At 47.4% G+C, this 20,780-nt stretch overlaps 1 protein-coding gene across 1 annotated transcript in view; it reads left to right on the forward strand.

Annotated features, from left to right (window-relative positions):
• Positions 1-20,530, forward strand: part of PMM2 (phosphomannomutase 2) — a 28,886-nt gene extending 8,356 nt beyond the window's left edge. The window contains exons 6-8 of the mRNA XM_075010933.1: positions 5,357-5,432; positions 9,049-9,164; positions 18,905-20,530. Coding sequence (XP_074867034.1) covers positions 5,357-5,432; positions 9,049-9,164; positions 18,905-19,009 — 297 coding nt within the window. The 3' untranslated portion in view covers positions 19,010-20,530. The remainder of the gene's footprint in view (positions 1-5,356; positions 5,433-9,048; positions 9,165-18,904) is intronic.
• The last annotated feature ends 250 nt before the right edge of the window (positions 20,531-20,780 follow it).

Below are 20,780 nucleotides of genomic sequence, written 5' to 3' on the forward strand. Positions count from 1 at the left end.
TGAGACGTCCCAACAGCTCATCGACCCGGGGCATCGGATATGCATCGAATTTGGATATCGCGTTCACCCACCGGAAGTCGATGCAAAATCTCCGAGTGCCATCGGGCTTCGGGACGAGTACCACCGGGCTGCACCACTCACTTTGGGGTGGCTCTATGACTCCCAGGGCCAGCATCTCCTGTACTACTACTTCTACCACTTCTCGCATCCGGAAGGGTTGCGTGGCGTCGCGGACCACATTCCCTGGTTCTGTACAGATGACATGGCAGACTAGGGAGGTGTGTCCGGGGAGGGCGGTGAAGTTCTCCTGGAATGCCTGGAGGAGGCACTGGGTCTGCTTCCGCTGCTCGTTGGTCAGAGTTGCCCCAAGGGCCGGTCGTGTGGGTTCCTCCCCGTGAGGCACCTGGGGTCCTAGTTCGGGGTCTGGGGGGCAGGGGTTTATCATGAAGCCCTCCCGGTCCCGCCATGGTTTTAGGAGGTTAACGTGATACCGCTGTGTCTTCTTACGGCGGTCGGGTTGGTAAACCTCATAGGTGACCGGCCCCACGGCTCGAACAATCTCGTAGGGTCCCTGCCACCTAGCCAACAGCTTAGATTTGCTGGATGGCAGTAGGACCAGGACCCGATCACCTGGCTCAAAGCTGCGGCTCTGTGCCTCCTGGTTGTAGGTTCGAGCCTGGGACGCCTGCGCAGCTCTTAGGTTTTCCTCTGCAAGGGCCCCTACCTGTTCCAGGCGCTTCTGAAGCTGGAAGACGTACTGCAGCAGTCCCTTTAAGGGGGACGCGGTTTGCTCCCAGACCTCTCGCATCAGGTCGAGTACTCCCCGGGGACGGCGTCCGTACAACAGCTCAAACAGTGAGAAGCGCGTGGAGGACTGGGGAACCTCCCGGATGGCCAAAAGCAAGGGAGGTAGCAACTGATCCCACCGGCGCAGGTCTTCTGGGGGGAATTTACACATCATCTCCTTCAGCGTGCGGTTGAAGCGCTCTACCAGGCCATCCGTCTGGGGGTGGTACACAGAGGTGCGTAGCTGTTTAATCCCCAGGAGCGCACAGACCTGCTTCATCAGGCGTGATGTAAAATTGGTTCCCTGATCAGTTAGAAGTTTCCGTGGCAGCCCTACTCGGGCGAAGATCTTCATTAGTTCCCCCGCGATGGTGCGGGCTGTGATGTTGCGCAGTGGGATCGCCTCCGGGAAGCGGGTGGCATAATCCACAAGGACCGACACAAACTTGTACCCGGCTATGCTCTCGGGAGTGGGCCCACCAGATCCATGGCCACCCACTTGAACGGGGTCCCCACCACTGGCATCGGGATCAACGGGGCCCTAGGGACCCGCGGGGGAGCAGCAATCTGGCATGCAGGGCAAGAGCTACAATAGTTCTTAACCTCCTGGTGGACCCCTGGCCAGAAGAATCGGGACAGTATCCGGGCCAAGGTCTTTTCTTGGCCCACGTGGCCGGCTGCAGGGATGTCGTGGGCCAACTTCATTATGGCCCGCCAGTGGCATTTCGGCACCAGAAGCTGTGCTCATTGTTCCCGGGTCTGGGGGTCCCAGTCTACCCGGTATAGCCGTTCCTGGCGCAGCTCGAAGTGAGGCCACTGTGCCATGAGCTGGGGGTCTGTTGCCACCCTGTCGATGGCCGCCACCTGGGCATAGGCCCGGCTTAGTGTGGGGTCGTCTTTCTGGTCCCGGCAGAAATCCGAGGTTGCCCCGTCGTCGGGGCTGGTCTGCTCTGAGCCTTCAGCGGGTCCTTCAGTTAGGGATCCCAGGCCCGACCCCACCCTCTCCTCGGGGGGGGGGGGGGGTGTCTTTTGGCGTATTCCCCTCCAGGACGGGGCTGCCTCCCTCTTGAGTCCTGAGGCAGGATGGAAGATACCCGCGAAGCCTGGCCAGTCCTGGCCTAACACCACGGGATACGCCAGTCGGGGGGCTAGGCCGACAACCAAATGATGGGTCACCCCCGCCACCATCAGGGGCACCCGTGCGCTGGGGTATGGACGCACGTCGCCGTGAATGCATTGTAGCCGGATGGTCCCTAGAGTGGAGTCAGCCTCCAGGCCGGCCCATTGGCATACCAGAGTCTGGCTGCACCCCGAGTCCACTAACGCGACCATGGCTTCAGTTCCCATGAGGACCGGGACCGTAATGGTGGGTGCCTGTGGGGGTCGTGCCCTCTTTTCTGCCGCCCATACTCGGCCAAAACTACAGAAACGTTCCAGGCAGTCCCGTTGGAGGTGTCCTCGTTGACCACAGGTAAAGCAGGGACCTAGCGCTGGTTGGGGTCCCCCGTGGGTCTGGTGCCCCCTGGACCTGGTGGCCACATGCTGGTGGCCCCCTCCGTTCACCCCTGGGGTTTACTGGGGCCTGGCTTCCGCGGTGACCTCTGAGGGAGCCTGGGTGGCTCCCACAGCTGGCCGGGCAGTTCGGAGCGGGGCTCCCCTGGTTTCTCGGCTCCCTGACGCGGGGCCCGGGATGACGGGGCCAAGCCCATGGGAGCCTCGGGTTCCTCCGCGGCGAGGAATTCTTCCATGAGGCCAACGGCAGCTTGCACGGTGGCAGGTCGGTGGCGCTGCACCCAAGCCCGCCCTCTAGGTGGGAGGATGCAGAGGAGTTGTTCTAAGACGACCTGCTCCATGATCTCTGTGGAGGTTCTCACCTCCGGTTGCAGCCACCGCCAGCACGCGTCCCTCAGTTCCTGTGCCACGCACCGCGGGCCGGGCCCCCGGAACGTAGGTCAGGGTCCGGAACCGCCAGCGGAAGGTCTCCGGGCTGACATCCAGGGCGTCGAGGATGGCTGCCTTTACCCGGTCATAATCTTGGGCGTCATCCACCGAGAAAGCCCGGTAAGCTCTCTGGGCCCCCCCGGTCAAATAAGGGGCCAGTAATGTAGCCCACTGGTTCCGGGGCCACCCAGCCACCACCGCTACCCGCTCGAAGGTGACCAGGAAGGCCTCTGGATCATCTGTGGGGCCCATCTTCGTCAGGCGTACTGGCGGGACTGACGCAGGGCCTTCCCCTGGGGTTCCCTGCTATTGTTTGGCCGGTAATGGCACCAGGGCTACCAGTTGCTGCAGACACCGTTGCTGGTGCTCCTGGCTCTGGGCCATCAGTCCAGTCAGCAGCTGTGTCTGTTGGGCTCCCAGCTGCTGGAGTAGCTGCTGTTGCTGCTGTAGCTGGGCAGCCTGCTGCTTTTGCTGGCTTTCAGCCAAATATTGCAGTAGCTTGTCCATCTCCATCGTGGGAGCAGGGATTAGCAGCGATACACAAAACAACCAAGAAAAAAAACCAGTGCATAATTGCCCATACGGTCCGGGGCTTTTTGCTCTCTCTGGGTCCGCGCCCACTCCCTTACCCCTTACGTCGGGTGGGGACCGCATACCCACATTCTCCACCAAGTGTAGGAAGTCCTAGACCGCCCGGCCCTTGGCCTAGGGCGGGCGGCAACCAAAGAGGGGTTATAACACTGGCCCGCACTCAGTTCGGGGCGGTCAGCAGTTCTCGTTACAAAACGATGCAGGTCCCAGCCCTCGGGCTAGGGCCTGCAGCAGTTCTTAATAGCAATACGATACCGGCCCAGCCCTCAGTCCAGGGCGGCCACAGTTCACAGTTGCAATACCGTGCTAGCCCAGCCCTCAGTCCGGGGCGGGCAGCAGTTCATCATAGAAGTAGAATTCCAGCCCAGCCCTCCGTCCAGGGCGGGGCAGCAGCTCACTGTTGCAACAAGGTCCCGGCCCAGCCCGCAGTCCAGGCCAGGGCAGCAACACAACAGTTTGAACACAGGCCCAGCCCTCAGTTTGGGGCGGGGCCACAGCACAAGGGTTGAAGTACAGGCCCAGCCCTCAGTTTGGGGTAGGGCCACAGCACAAGGGTTGAAGTACAGGCCCAGCCCTCAGTTTCGGGCGGGGCCACAGCACAAGGGTTGAAGTACAGGCCCAGCCCTCAGGCTGGCCCTGTCAAGGAGGGGGTAGGGGGTCGCAGGCCCTCCCACTCCACTGTGACCCGGCCCGGGGCCCTGGGGGTCGCTCACACATGACCCCAGCAGTGGGGATCCAGACCGCAACACACTACCATGGGTTCAGGAGCGTCGTTCCCCGGGCCGCTTCCTACCTCAACCTCCGCTGGCAGAAGGTCCCAGTCCATCTGGTCGGGGGGTCCCTCTAGGTTGGCCTCCTCCAGGTCGTCCACCTTCAGGGGCTCCGGCCAGTCGCTCATCTCAATGTCATTGGGATAGATAGGCGGTGGTAGCCCAGTGGACCCGCGGCGATCCTGGGCCTGAGGGCTGCAGGGCTCCGTTAGGACTCTGGAGCGGGCCGCTGCTGGGGCTTCTTCCCAGGCGGGGGTTCTCCGCCGGCGTGAGGGTCCTGGGAAGTCCGGGTAGTCCCCCTGGGGCATCTGGATTCAGGGTTGTTCGGAGCCGCTGGGGGCTTGCTCCTCCAGCGGGGCTGGGCGGCGACAGGCCCTCTGCCCTTGGCGCCGGGGAGCTCATGCAGGTGCGTCCTCCCTGCCCGGAGGCCCAGCCTTTTAATGAGTCCTGAGCCCCGCCCTGGGCTCTTCTAGCCCTGGGCTCTGCCCTCTGAGGGGCGGGCCTCTGGTATTCTGGCTCCGGGCCCACCCACCAGGGCCTCTGCGCAGCCTCGTCTGCCTCTGAGTCTGCGGGAGGCCATACTGACTCACTACAGGCAGGAGGCAGTTTGGGGCTGTGGGGGTGGATCTAAGGCTGGGGGTTCTTTGAGACTGCGGCGGGGGGGGGTCTAAGGTTGGGGGCGAGGGGATGGTTGGGGGCTATTTTGTGTTCGGCCCTGGTAACATGTAAAAGATTGCCATGTGGCCCTGAAGAAAAAAGGTTGGACGCTTCTGCTGTAGCATTTCGAACACTGTAAATCTCATTTCCTTCCCACCCTATGTCAGTCCTCATCTGTCAGGGTATCATGTGTTCTTTATAGTACTGATCACTGTAGTAGCCTTTGTCATCCTTGAAAATTAATGGAAGTACTCTGTTTTTCATATTACTTTCTCAAATGCTTTTTAAACCAAGCATAAGGTTGAGGTTTAAACTACTCAGCATTAACCTTCTTTAAAATGCGTACAGAGAGACATGGTTTTGTGCCTAAAACATAAGATTGGGAGTCGAGAAATCCAGGGGGGGGAGGTTCTACATTGTCTCAGGCTCCAGACAACACAGGTGTATGCTGATCAGAACTTAGCCCTGTAATACTAGCACTGCATCTTGCATACATGGACTTTAGGAGAAGTTGGCTAGAACCACCGTTCCCTGGTTAATACTGCTTTTTCTGCTATGATTAATAAACAGAACTTACTTAACTGTTCTTTGTTTGTTTTTGTTTTTAACAGAGGGAACTAATAAGAGAGAAATTTGTAGCTGATTTACAGAGAGAATTTGCAGGAAAAGGCCTCACATTTTCTATAGGTATGATATTTTAAAAAAAAAAATCATTTACAAAAAATGATACCCTCTTGCCAAATTGTTCATGCTGCATGACAGTTGTCAGGGTGGGGGTGTCCGCTGCCATTTTGCACATAAAAGTCCCTCTTTAAGGCTTTAATTTGGTACCGCAACAAAAGCAAAAGTGCATCTCTTTTTATTAGTTGATTATTTTCTGATGTCACTCATACAGATGAGTTTCTTTGACTTGTAAAAATGCATTATACATTTCTGACTAATTGGAGATGTTCCTTCAGCCCACCACATACATTAGAAATACTTAGTGCTTTAACACTGCCTTCATTATTAGCCAAATTGTATTGGGGAGGTGGGGAGAGGTGAGTCAGAAAGAAAATTCAGCAGGAGACTCAAGATGCACAGTAATTCTTTACAACTGGGAGATGTCTTTCAAGACTTGTCTTTCCTATCTTCTTCCTATTTCCTAGGCAAATTCTCCACTTTTTCATTCACAGAAAGAACAAATGGTTCTCTGTGTCTACCTCTGGCAGTGAATGAGTTTCAGACAGGGCTGCCATGAACAATTCTCAGTATTGTCCATTTAAACAGAGCAGAACATTTTCAAAATATCAAAAAATTCCTCCTGTTTGAGACCTTGTGTCAAATTTCAACCCAGTGCTAAGCTTGATATTATTAAAAACGTATTGAACACGTAGGGTTTAGAATAAAAGAATTAACTCCAAATTAACCATAGTAAAGCAAACAGCTTTTTTTTGTAAGGTCGCTATCTTAAAAAATGATTTCCTCTGTTTTGTGTTTATTTTTAAAACTTAATGATGTCTTGCTATGTAAATACAATTCTATTCAAAGAACCAAGAAAATTCACATAATGCTGTTTATTCCATTGGAATATACAGAAGAGGAGTAAAAGATGTCTGGGTACTCTGAACATGCTAATCAAATGGATGTTTCTCAAACATTGGAATTCTAACCTGCAAATCTTTCTTGTGTTTGAGAGTGTGTCTTTCTAGAAGATGGCCTGGATGCAGTGGTATGCACTCAGTCATGTAGCTTCTTCCAGCACTGAGGGATTAGCTAAATTGATGAGTTTCATTGTGTATCTAGAAGTTCTCAAGCATTAACAGCTATCTGCAGGATTGTACCATCCTTGATGTGTGGTGTCCTTGAAAATGGTGGTTGTTGTTTTTGAAGAGGCGGTAGGGATTCTGGCATGGGCTTCACTAAAAATGAATTGGTTCAGAGCCCAGAGTGATAACCTGATGGTCATCATTAATACACAAATTTAATTTACATTCATTTTCTGCTGATTGCAAAGGTTACTCCTGGGGGAATTCTGTCACTGCATGAGCACAGAACTCACGGCTCCTGCAGATTTCTTTGCTGCCCCACAGGAAAATGACTTCTGACAGAGAAGTGAAGGTAAACTGCAAAAGTGGTCATGTGCTCCCTCTCTGCAGTGCAGGCAAGTTGAGCACCAAGAAAAGATGGCAGACACACAAATATTCGGGGGCGTGGGGTTGGACAGCTGTGTATGTTAAAGAGAAAGATACCGTTTCACTTGCTGTTGTGGCACACACTGCATGCAGGAGCAGGGTTTGGGGTGTTTCTGAAGAGGTAGAACTGGGGCAGGTGCTGCTCTCTCAGGCACAGCAGAGTATAGCTGTGAATTGTTCCATTGTTCTTAATGAATTCCCCCAGGCATAGATAAAAGCTGTAACAATTTTAAGGGACACTTACATTGCCCTTGAATGTTATAAAGGGCAATCTGGCCGTAATAGTGCTGCCAGTATCCTAGTGATTGGAACTGGTCGATGTGTTTGGACTGAAAAATTTCCTATAAAATGTATTTCATGAATTGTTTGCTACTGACCTTTCTGGATATGGTCAGTTACAAGTATAAATTGTGAATCTGAGTCCCTGGCCCTCACTTGTTCCTCCGTTGCCTATGATGTAACACTGAGCCTATTGTTGCGTATATTTTTTTCACTGAAAACTAGAAGAGTTGATACTAGCTACATTACCATTAGACAGGGGTTTGCTCTACTCCTCCATTTTCCATTCTTTGTAGTTTAGTTGTATATGAATTACCAAAATGATTGCAATTTGATTATATTGCATTATTTTAACAAACATATGCAGAATTTTAAAATATTGTGCACAGAACTTTTAATTTTTTGGTGCAGAATTCCCCCAGGAGTAAAAATTCAGGGAGAATAGCTGGTACTTGTAGAGCTTGAGTCTCAGTGAGGTTGATTTAACTCTATTGGTCAGAATGTTAAAAATCCACACCTCTGAGCAATGTAAGTCAACCTAAGTCCCAATGTGGACCATACTGTGCAGAATTCTTCCATCAACCTAGCTACCACCTTTTAGAAAGGTAGGATTACCTGTGCTGATAGAAGAATCCCTTTTGTTGGCATAGATGGTGGCTATACTGAAGCGCAGCAGCTATGCTCCTGTAGTTTTAAATGTAGGCAAGCCAAGAGGCTTCTATAGGCTTTGGAAAAAGGAGAACCAATGGAATAGAGGCTTCTCTTATCTTCGGCTTTCATGTCTGAATCTGCCAAGCCTGCCATCCTTTCTGCCTCTGTAGAGCAATGGTGTGGTACGATCTGCTTTCACTCAGAACCAGGCGCTGAACTTCAAAAATTTATTTTTAATGTCAGCATTCAAATTTGGTCTTAGTATAACTGCATGCTACTGTGGTTGGGAAGAAATCTAAACATTTAACAAAAAAAAAAGGCAGTTTAATGTGGCACCACAAACACTATCCTGCCTTACTCAAAATCCTGTGATCTTGCACTCTATTGGTACATGTCAGAGTTAAGTTTTCTTTGGGTGTGTGATGGGGTGTATCAACCCCACACTAGCCGGGGGGTGGGGGCCAGGGGCCAGGCTTGCTGGGTGGAAAGGGCCCCTCCCTTGTGGCTCTGCTGGGCATGCTCCAGCTGCAGCCCAGGTATAAAAGCCATCGAGGCCAGTCAGGTGGGGCTGGTCACCAGGGGAGGAGGAGCCTCATCCTTGGGAGCAGCATGCCTCATCTGAGATGGGATACGAAGGAGCCCAAGTCAGGGAACCGGGAGGTAACCCAGGAGCTCATCATGTTGCATTGGGGATCCCTGCTGAGCTGGTGGCTGGGGAGACACACCCACTACCAACAGGGCCCTGGGCTGGACGCTGGTGGAGAGGGCGGGCCGGAGCTCTCTTACCCCCACCCTGTGACTCCGAGGAAGGGAGAGCACTGAGTAGGTCACTGGAGCCTGAGGACAGCAGGAGAGTCCTCCGAAGAGGCGTGGGGCTGGAGGCCCTGCCACAGGGTATATGAAATCTTCTTGGATTTTTTAAAATGTAAATCTGAATATCCTGACTGTACAACCCTTGGTTTGGTAATTGGAACAACCCTGTAATGTATTCTACACTGAAGTCTTTGATGTGTTTGCTCAGTCTTATCTCCTCCATTTTATTGTAGTTGTGTCTTAAATTTGTTCGAAGTATCCTGTCAGAACCTGCTTCAATGAAGGTCAGCTTCAGGCATTCTTCCTTCATAAATGTAGATGTCCCTCCTTTTTTTTTTTTTTTTTTCTTCCTTTTTAACTATTGCTTCTTGTCTACCTCTATTTAGGGGGGCAGATAAGCTTTGATGTGTTTCCACATGGCTGGGATAAGAGATACTGCTTAGGAATTGTGGGCAACGATGGATATGAGACTATCTATTTCTTCGGAGATAAGACCATGCCTGTGAGTACTACGATTTCTGCGTATACATTTGGACGACTTCTCCCAAACTGAAAGCCCCATAAGCGGAACTTCTTAATCAGTCACATTAGAAACAGAATCCAGGCTGTGGATTTAATCTTTTTGTCAAACGTATTTCCCTCCCTTCACGTGACTTAGGTAGTATTAAGCAGGCACAGCACAGAAGCAAGTTGCCTAGGGTATGAGCAGTTTTCCCTCTTCTGAAAGGAGTTCAGCACATCTACAAGAAATGATGTCATCCTCTGTTCTAACATCTAGGTCTAGTTCTGATTGCACAGGTCTATAAACCTCAAGTAACTTGAATGACACCCCCTGCCCTTTATTCCTCACTGGGGGATGTAAACTATATTGTTGGCCTTTTTTGACCAGAAAAACTAGTCAAAGTTCAGGGCCTTAGGGATATTCCGGCTTCAAGCAGAAATGGGTAGTCTGGTCTCCTCTTTGATGCCACCTTTTTCATTTACAAGGGGTGTGTAAATTCCTGTCTTTCTGAATGCTGAAGAACAAGAGAAGTGGTTTTAGTTTACAGCTCCCAGGCATTTCTAGCCAAGAGCAGAGCCAAAAGTTCATGTTCTGGCTTATTCCAGGGCCATACTTTGCTTAGTCTACTGCTTTCCTCCCCAAACGCCCCTAACAAGAACAGTGCCATGGTCAAGTTCCCCTCCTCTTTGGTCTTACATGGTGGCTTACGCTTAGAGTTATGTTAACAGAAAAGGTGAGTTTACACTTACCAGTGTGATTTTTAACTTAGCTCAATAATGAAGTTTCATCCGCTCATAACACTATTGATTAAAGGGCCATAACATACTGTTGTGAAATCTAGGTGAGAATTTGGTGACTACTGGAATCTTTTTCCTGAGTAAATGATTTATTTCCATTGAGGTTTTGATGTGGGTTTGTAATTGGCACACTTATACAAAGCACAAGCAGCTACCCTGACATTTATCATGATGGTTTTATACTTGAAAAATGCACTAAGAACACAGATTTTTCCAGCATAGTTATTCAGCAAGCACATGTTTTAGTACCAGACAGTGTTTGACCTAAAGACACTCTTATTAACATTTCAGTTTAGATTAAAATGCATTTTGTCTTCCATTTGAAAACAGATTTTCTTTTGAGCTGAAATAATGACTTCCAGTGATTTGAAAACAGCTTCCAACATTTATTATTGATATATTTGCATAAGTGTATTTTCTGCATATCCTTTTAAAATATTTCGTGAAAATATTCCTCATCAGATTTTATTACGCATTTTCTTACAAACTATTGCTGTTCAGAAATGAGATTTTCTAAGGTGCTTGCATCTGCTGGCTTGTGTAATGTGAAGTTTCATTTAATCTCAAAATCACAGAATGCAAGGATTTCAATTTACTTCTGGGATTTTGCAGAATTATTCTGCCATGGCTAAACAGAATTGTCTTAAATATTTTTAGGGTGAAAATGCAGATTATAGAAACTACCCAAAATGGAGTTAAAAGTCAGTCCAGAAAGCTTAAAAGGAAAAATCTTGTATCCAGTGTTTTCATTACTATGTGTTCTGCTAGCGCAAATCAAAAATGTCTGCCCCAAATTGGAGAATTTTAAAATATGCTGTTGAATATTGTCAGTTTTGTTTTTTTTTAATTTTTGACCTTTCTCTAGCAAGTCTTAGCTCATGTTTCTGAACTTAAGCAAAAAGGATTAGACAATCTAGTCAAGTATCCAATTTGAATCCATCAATTTTAATGAATTTCAAATAGGATCCTTTCCTGAAAAGAACTGCTAAGGAACAAAATTCCATTTTAAAGGCCATAAGAGTCGTATTTATTACATCTAGATGTAAGTGTCCAACATTATAAAACTGTTTCACTGTACTATTTGTGACAGCTACCTTATATCCAGGCAGAGAAAAAGGGAGACAGCTTTATTCCCAAGCTGATAAACTCAGGATGCATTTCTCTATGGTTATGGTTTTACGGCAGGAGTTACTTACTATAAACTGAGGCTCTTCGAGAATGGTGCTTCTGTGTAATCCCATTTGTGGGACTGGCATATCCTCACCTTGCTGGACGTTTACCTTCATTTAATCCCCTGCATGGTCTAGTTTACATATTTTTGAGAAAATTATCTCTTTAGCCAAGGTGTCTCAAACTCTCAGCCTGCAGGCCATCTGGCCTGGGACTCCCAGGGGGAGAGGAAGAGGAGCTGTCCACATCCCAACAGATGCGGACACTGAGATTATTGTGGGAGCCTGGCATCGGGCAGTTACCACTGCTGCAAGTGCTGCAAGGAAGCAGCACGCACTCAGCGAATGCACTCGCTCTGCATTCATCCTCTGCTGCTGCCCTGCACCAGGCCCCCCTGTAATCGTTGGGACCACAGCCCTTGGGAGACAGGGTTCAGAGGATAAGGATGGACAGTACCCCTACCTGCCTGCCCCAGAGCCAGTGTGTGCAGCTGCTCCAGGGGGGGATGGCCACAGGCGATGAGTGGGACATCCCTATTTAGCCATTTGACAGAATAAAATTCCTTTTCCCTTATAAAAGCTGTACGAGAAATGAGTTCTTCTCCGTTCATCTTAACATAATAATAGTTTAGCTCAAGGGGATGCTGGCATGTTACACACTGAAAGTCTGGGCACCTGCTTTACAGCTTGAATCACTGAGGCTGGCAAGGATAGTGTTACATACTGTGTGAAAGGGGTTGCCAGTACATAAAGCTTGAAAACACGGGTGCAGACTAATACAGCAGCACGCTTGGGTCGTAACCACTTGTGCAGTGCAGTTTCAGTACCACAGGAACTTTGTGAATGAAACAAGCTCTCTTCCAAAAGTCCTGGTACTGAACTGTCAGCTGTGCTGCTGGAGCAATTTTAAATAAGAGCATACAGAACAAACTAGCTGTAGGTAACTAACTTGTTTACTAGATGCATGATCACTCACTAGCAGGCCCTGCTAGCATGCTCTAAAAGTTCCCTTGTACACACCTGCGAGGTCCACAGGGATGGTGCTCTCACCATGGAAAACAAGGATGTGAATTTTCTTTCAGGCAAATAGCATGTTGGAGATACTAACATTAGCTCTGCCCTTGTCAAAGATGCATTGGAAACAGATTTGATTGGGGCATCCACATGGTTAGGTTTGTTTTTTTTGTTTGTTTTTAAACCACTTGATACTAAATCTGTTGTGATACATAAACAGAGAAGTACAAAGGACTAAGGCCCCACTGTTCTTGCACACCTATGCTGTGTAAGTGGCAGATGCACCCACCTTCCAGCATCAAATTATGGGGCACTCCAGCTGTTTCACGTCCCCTCCATCTGGTAGTATGAAGCAGCTTGCTAGGGCTGAAGAAGTTTCATTTAATATATGGAGATGTTGACATTGAGGCTTTAAAATTACCATGTATCCCTGTAGCTGTGAGATCTGTACAGTCGGTACTAAGACAGCATGATTTAAAAAAACTAACATGTATTTTAAAAATCTAATATAGCTGCTCTGTATAATGTGACAAGGAAGTCACAAGATGTGGGAGCATATAAAAGTTTATTGGCATGTGTTAGATGCCTACATACAAATGCAAGAAGTATGGGTAATAAGCAGGAAGAACTTGAAGTCTTAATAAATGAATACAACTATGACATAATTGGTATCACAGAGACTTGGTGGGCTAATACACACAATTGGAATATTGGTATAGAAGCATACAGCTTACTCAGGAAAGATAGGCAGGGTCAACAGGGAGGAGGTGTTGCTGTAATGTGTACACCTGGACTGGAGTGGAGATGGATGCAGGAAACAGATGCATTGAGAGTCTCTGGGTTAGTTTGAGAAGGGTAAAAAACAAAGGTGATGTCACGCTAGGGGTCTGCTACAGACCACCTACTGAGGTAGAAGTGGATGAGGCTTTTTCTAAGCAACTAACAAAATCATCCAAAGCACAGGATTTGGTGGTGATGGGGTACTTCTACTATCCAGACATATGTTGGGAAACTAATACAGTGAGGCACAGACTATCCAGCAAGTTCTTGGACTACATTGAAGACTAGTTTTTACTTCAGAACGTTGAAAAAGCTACTGGGGTGAAGCAGTTTTAGATTTTATTTTAACAAATAGGGAGGAACTGGTTGAGAATTTGAAAGTGGATGGCATCTTGGGAGAAAGTGACCATGAAATCGTAGAGCTCATGATTCTAAGAAATGGTGAGAGAGAGAACAGCAAAACAGAGACACAGGATTTTAGGAAGGCAGATTTTGATAAATTCAGAGCTGGTACATAAGGTCCCATGGTAAGCAAGACTAAGGCTGTGTCTACATTAGCTCCCAACTTCGAAGGGAGCATGGTAGGTAGAGTGGTGGGAGATTACTAATAAAGTGCTGCTAATTCATTAAGCTAATTCTCCCCCACAGCAATTTTAAAGGGGCAGTGTTTGAAGTGTTTGAAGTCCAAAATTTCGAGTAAAGGAGTAGCCCAGGCACTTTGAAGTACCGGCGGGTTAACCGTGGCTACACACAAGCTGGCACTTTGAAGTTGCTGCAGGGGGAGAATTAGCTTAATGAAGTGCTGCATATGTACCACAGCACTTCATTCATAATATCCCAACACCCTGCTTACCATGCTCCCTTTGAAGGTGGGAGCTAGTCTATACACAGCCTAAAGAAGAAAAACAACTGAAAAGAGTTGGCATATTTTCAAAGGGACATTATTAAGGGCCCAAAAGCAAGCTATACTGTGGCATAGGAAAGGAAGTATGGTAAAAGACCACCCTGGCTTAACCAGGAGATCTTGCACGATTTCAGAATCAAAAAGGAGTCCTACAAAAAGTGGAAATTAGGAGGAATTTCAAAGGATGAATATAAGCAAACAGTGTATGGATACAAGGGCAAGATTAGACAACCAAAGGCACGAAAAGAGCTTGAACTACCTGGAGGCAAAGGGTAAGGAGAACATTCTATAAATATATTAGAAGCAAGAGGAGGACAAAGGGGCTGTGTCTACGCTAGCCAAAAACTTTGAAATGGCTATGCAAATGGCCATTTCGAAGTTTACTAATGAAGCACTGAAATACATATTCAGCACCTCATTAGCATGCAGGCAGCTGCAGCACTTCAAAATTGATGCGGCTCGCTGCCGCGCAGCTCGTCCAGATGCAGCTCCTTTTCGAAAGGACCCTGCCTACTTCAAAGTCCCCTTATTCCTATCGGCTCATAGGAATAAGGGGATTTCAAAGTAGGCAGGGTCCTTTCAAAAAGGAGCCACGTCAATTTCGAAGTGCCACGGCTGCCCGCATGCTAATGAGGTGCTGAATATGTATTTCAGTGCTTCATTAGTGAACTTCAAAATGGCCATTTCGAAGTTTTTGGCTAGTGTAGACATAGCCAGGATGGGGTAGCTCCACTACTCAGTGAGGAGGGAGAACAATATCAGGAAGCCTGGAAATGGCAGGGGTGCTTAATTACTACTTTGTTTTGGTCTTTGAGAAGTCCAATGCAGAAATGCCTAACATGGTGAATGCTACTGGGAAGAGGGTAGGTTTAGAGGGGGAAATTTTAAAAAAAGCTAAAACTTAGAGAAATTTAGATGTCTGAAAGTCACCAGGGCTTGATGAAATGCATCCTAGAATACTCAAGGAGCTGGTAGAAGTAGTATCAGAACCTTTAGCTATCATCTTTGTAAAGTGCTGGCAGTCAGGAGAGATTCCAGAAGACTGGAAAAGTGCAAATATAGTGCCCATCTATAAAAAGGGAAAACAACAATCAAGGAAACTGCAGTCAATTTAACTTCTGGGCCAGGAAAGATAATGGAGCCAAATAATTAAGGAGTTCTTCTGCAAACATTTGAAAGAAAATGAGGTAATAAGTAACAGCCAGCATGGATTTGTGAAGCACAAATCATGCCAGCCCAATCTAATAGCTTTCTTTGACAGAATAAGTAGTCTTGTGGATGAGAGAGAAGCAGTGGATATGGTAAACCTATCGGAGGGGTAGCCGTGTTACTCTGGATCTGTAACAGCAACGAAGGGTCCTGTGGCACCTTATAGGCTAACAGAAAAGTTTTGAGCAGGAGCTTTTGTGAGCGCAGACTCACTTCATCAGATGCACCTGATGAAGTGAGTCTGTGCTCACAAAAGCTCATGCTCAAAACTTTTCTGTTAGCCTATAAGATGCCCCAGGACCCTTCGTTGATGGTAAACCTAGACTCTAATAAAGCATGTGATATGGTATTACATTATCTTCATATCACTAAAGTAGGCAAATACAACTTAGATGAGGCTACTATAAGTCAGGTGCATAACTGGCTGGATTACCATTCTGAGAGAGTAGTTACTAATGGTTTGCAGTCATGTTAGAAGGGCATAAGGAGTAGGGTTCTGCAGGGATCTGTTTTGGAACCAGTTCTATGCAGTACAGTAAGGTCTCAGAATGTGACCCTGCTCTTATGCGGCTGACCCAATTCCTATAGTAAACCCTGGAAATGCGCCATTTCCAGTTGCACTTCACTTGCTCCGCTGGCTCAAACTGCTTCCCCCGCCCCGGCCTCTAGCTCACCACCCCTCACGTGTGACTCCAGCTCAGTCTCCCCTGCCAGCTCACCCCCACGCATGGCTCTGGCTCACCACCCTTCATGCACAGCTCCGGCTCTGGTCCTCCACACTCCCCTGGTTTAAACCCCTCCCCGCATACATGTCCTGGTTAAAACTCCCTGGGGCCCAGCTCACCACCTCAGCAGGGCTCCAGCTCACCACCTCTACACGCAGCTCCAGCTCAGCTCCACTCCCTAACCCACCTCAGGCTTAAGCCTTCCCAGCTGCCCCTCCACCCCAGGACTTAAGTTTCTTCTGCTTCCCTGGCTGCAGAATGTGTGTTCCACGAGAGAAAAAGTTTGGACCCCCACCTACGCAAAATCTGGGTTACGTGAGGGTGCATGGAACAGAACCCTCATGTAACTCGAGGGGCTACCTTATCTTAATCAACAATTTAGATATTGATGTACGCTTATGAAGTTTGCAGATGATACCAAGGTGGAAGGGATTGCAACTGCTTGGATAGGGTCAGAATTCAGAATGATCTGCGTAAACTGGAAAAATGGTCTGAGGTAAACAGGATGAAGTTTAATAAGGACAAATGCAAAGTACTCCACTTAGGAAGGAACAATCAGTTTCACACATACAGAATGGGAAGTGATTGTCTAGGAAGGAATATGGCAGAAATGGATCTGGGGGTTATAGTGGACCTACAAGCTAAATGAGTCAACCGTGTGATGCTATTGCAAAAAATTAAACATGATTCTAGGATGCATTAACAGGAGTGTCAAGAACAAGACATGGGAAGTCATTCTTCCGCTCTACTCTGCGCTCATTAGGCCTCAGTTGGAGTATTGTGTCCAGTTATGAGCACCATCTTTCATGAAAGATTTGGAGATGTTCCAGAGAAGAGCAACAAGAATGATTAACAGCAACGAAGGGTCCTGTGGCACCTTATAGACAAACAAAAAAGTTTTCTGTTAGCCTATAAGGTGTCACAGGACCCTTCGTTGCTGTTACAGATCCAGACTAACACGGCTACCGCTCCGATACTTGACAAGAATGATTAAAGGGCTCGAGAACATGAGCTCTGACGGAAGACTGAAAGAACAGGGCTTGTTTAGTTTAGAAAAGAGAAGACTTAGGGTGGGTCTACATTAGCAGTCCTCTTTCGAAAGAGGCATGTAAATGAAGGAAACAAAAAAGTGCAAATAAGGCACAGATTTACATATCTGGCACCTCATTTGCATATTCTTTGAACAAGCTTCTTTTGAAAGAAAAGCAGTGTAAACATGGCTCTTTCAAAAAAAATTCCATCTTCGAAAGACCCCTTCTTCCTTTTAAAAAAGATGATTTACTTTCTAAAACATCATGTTCTGCTTTTCTTTTGAAAATATGCAAATGAGTTGCCAGATATGTAAATCTATGCCTCATTTGCATGCCTTTCAAAAAAGGAGTGCTAGGGTAGATGTAGCCTTAGAGGGGCATGGTAGCATTATTCAAGTACCTTTAAGGAGAATTACAAGGAGGAGGGAGAAAAATTGTTCTCCTTGGCCTCTGATGATAGGACAAGGAGAATGGGTTTAAAACTGCAGCAAGGGAGGTTTAGGCTGGACATTAGAAAAAAACTTCCTGAGTGTCAGGGTAGTTAAACAGTGGAATAAACTACCTAAGGAGGTTGTGAAGTCTCCACCACTCTAGATATTTAAAAGCAGGTTAGACAGATGACAGGGATGGTCTTGGTCCTACCATGAGGGCAGGGACCTGGATTCAGTGATGGCTTGAGGCCCTTTCCAGTTCTGCTGAAAAAAACCATGCATAAACCCAACCATGACTTGCCACTCTGCACAATAGGCATTTTATGCCTTCAAATTTGCAGTATAAATAAGTTATGAGTGTCTGCCTAGGCTAGTAAAATGTTTGAGCCACCATGTATTCTGATGAGCTAAGCTCCCTCCTCAGTTTTCATGAGAGCATAGCTGCAGCTACATGGGGATTTTCTAGGCCTGTTGGCACCCTGCTGACCAGTATAAACAAAACAGTAGCATTAGCTGAAGGGTTTGTACTGTTTAGCTCAGACTTTTAAAAAGTGATGTCAATGTATATTAAATTATGGCCATTTTTGAAAGACGCTGAATTAGACTAGAGAAAGAAAATAATCCTTAATTTGTGCTGAACAGTAAGTGTACAGATTCACCCTAGTACACCGTCCAGTCATTGCCCTTCAAGTCAGACTTCAGCATTCTGCTCCAGTGGTTTGGTATTTTGCTGTTTTGTACATTGTTTGGGTAATTTAAGTTACACCTGGGTCAACTTAATGCAGTGGTAAATAATTCAAATGCTGGTTAAGCCTAACCTGGGTGTTGTGTTATGTGCTGTACCATCTGGCTTGCCTTTTTAGTGGACTCTTGCTCCCTTTGGAGTTTGAAAACCATTCACCTCCACACACAATGTCCTTAATGTGTACACAGGCAGGTTCACTTACATGTAACCTTTTTCAGGTTGGGGGCTACTGAAAAGAGAAGCAAAAAAATAAAATGCATCATTGCTGTGGTCCCTGACTATAGGGGGGGGCCAGGGCTATGGGGTCTGGGTGAGAAGGAGGGTGCAGGAGCAGGATGGAAATGGCAGGGGTCTGGGAGGGAAAGAGCAGGCTGGGAATTGGAGGGGGTATGGGAGCAGGCTTGGGCTATGGCTGTAGGTGAGAGGAAGGGTGTTAGCAAGGTTTGGGGGATGGAGTCTGGAAGGAGGGGGGTGGGGTGGGGGAGAGGACTGAAAGGGAGCTTGCTGGAAGGGGGTGGGGGAGGAGCTCTGGAACGGGGCAGAAGCTGTCTGGGGGCATGGAGTCTGGACAATGGGGATGCACTTACCTTGCTGCACCACCTCTCCCTCCTTCTAGGCACTGCCCTCTGCTGCTCTGATTGGCCAGAATTCTGGCCAATCAGATCATTGGTAGGAAGCCCTGGGGAAGCATCGCAAAGGCCCCAGCTGGGAGAACAGCTGCAAAGGGCACCCAGAGCTGCTTCCTGTTCCCCAGCAGAGCCCACAGTCTTGGATCTGGACCATGGCTTGTCTGATCCAGCCTGCAAGGCCCAGGGCTCCACAGCCTCCCGTGCTGCAGGTCAGATGCCATAGAGGGGAGCCCTAAGCCTCAGGGTCCAGAGCCAGACGGCAGGCAGGGGGAAGAGAGCTTATTTATTTGTCTCTCTTATCCGCAGGGTGGAAATGATTATGAAATCTACACAGACTCCCGAACAATAGGCCACAGTGTCACATCACCAGAGGACACAAGAAAAATCTGTGAAGAGCTGTTTTTTAAATAAATGACTGTTTCCCTTTAGGCTCTGGTAACAGCTAAGTGCTGTGTTCAGCCAGAGTCAGGAAGAAACACCTGTGAAATAGCTCATCTTTCAATGGTGTGATTTTGTGATGGGACCCAAGCAGCAGCAGCCTGTTTATCAGAGAGAGCGAGCGACTGTAACATTAACATGTCAAGTGCATATGTTTAGGAACAACTCTTCTGTTCTCCCACAGCCACAAGTGACGTGCTGCTGCTGTTTAAAAAAACAAATGTTAGCTGACTAGGCTATGTATGTGGGTCAACTGGATTTTTTCCTCCAAACTGGTACAGTGGGGAACATAATTAACATTATGGGTGCATCTATACTTGCATTCCTCTTTTGAAAGAGGTATGCAAATAAGGTAAATTGAAAATGCAAATTGTGTAAATTTGTGTATGACACCTCATTTGCATATTCCAGTGTCAAAAGAAACCGCCATCTTTGAAAGAATCCTTCTTCCCATTAAATAAAGGGAAGAAGGATTCTTTCAAAGATGGGTTTACCTTCAAAAAAGCAGAAAGTCTCCACTGGCTTTCTTCTTTTGAAAGAAGCTGTTTTGAAATTAGAATATGCAAATGAGGTATCAGGTGCAATTTACCTCATTTGCATGCCTCTTTCTAAAAAGGAATGCAAGTTTTGATGCACCCTACCTGATTTAACTCATTATAGACTATAATTAAAATTTTACTGTTTTATTTAATTGTTTGCAATGCTCATTTTGGATTTAGATTCACTGGATTCTGGGATAAGGGAGAAATGACACCACTACAGTAATGTGCTTTAAAACATGGGAAGTGAGACAGGGGTTCTTTGCACTGCCCCCCCTACAACTCCCACTGGGGGAATGCAGTACTGTAAACCACTCACAGGAAGGTTACCCCATTGCTCCCTGTGGCTGGAATTCTGGTCCATGGGAGGGCACTACTGCTGAGCCATGTGGCCACATAAGCCTCCCCATCATGGTCAGCTTCTTGCTGCATTCCCACTCCTCCCTCACACCCAGCTCTTCTGACCTGGTCTGCCCCCAGACTCCCCTTTTGCTCAGCCCTTCATCCCTTCCCATCCCATCCCTACCCTGTTTTGTTTTGGACATAAATAAATTAAAATATTAATTTAAAACAGTTTGGTAAACTAACATGACAGAGTTAAAGCACCTAATCTGTTTAACGATTTATGCTCCACTAGCCTCATATGAATAATTTAGTATTCAGAGATAGGACAATATGCCTTCACTTTGGGGTGGTTGGCTGCAGAAAGGTTTGTGTAGAGGACGACGACTACGGGCCAAAATGTTTGAGAACCCCCCCCACTCTACCATCTGGCCTTGGACTAGACCAAAACCAAAGGATTACCCCCTTGTCTCATGCTTTTGTTTTCCCTCTCCTACACAGAGTTATTGTGCAGCTGTGACAAAGATCAGTTTCTTTCTTGTGGAAGTTAGACCTGGGGTGAGGTATGAAATAGCTTCATTGTTTTTAAATAAAAGACCTTTCTACTGTCTAAGGTGGGTAGTGCCTGTTCTTTGCCTGATGTGTTAGGAAAACATACCGAGACAAATAAATGTTCACCACCACCTTAGGCAAAAAGGCAGGCTGTTAGTGTAACCTGACTTTGTCTTTAAAGAAAACACTATGGGGGAATGTGTAGAGAGAGCCCATAGCTCTCATACCCACTTACCCGACATGATGGCCAACACCAGGGATACTTTGCACAACAGGTATAACACACACAGCACCGGGGTTCAAACAGAGCT

Source organism: Carettochelys insculpta, chromosome 16 (assembly GCF_033958435.1).
Source record: "Carettochelys insculpta isolate YL-2023 chromosome 16, ASM3395843v1, whole genome shotgun sequence".
NCBI lineage: Eukaryota > Metazoa > Chordata > Testudines > Carettochelyidae > Carettochelys > Carettochelys insculpta.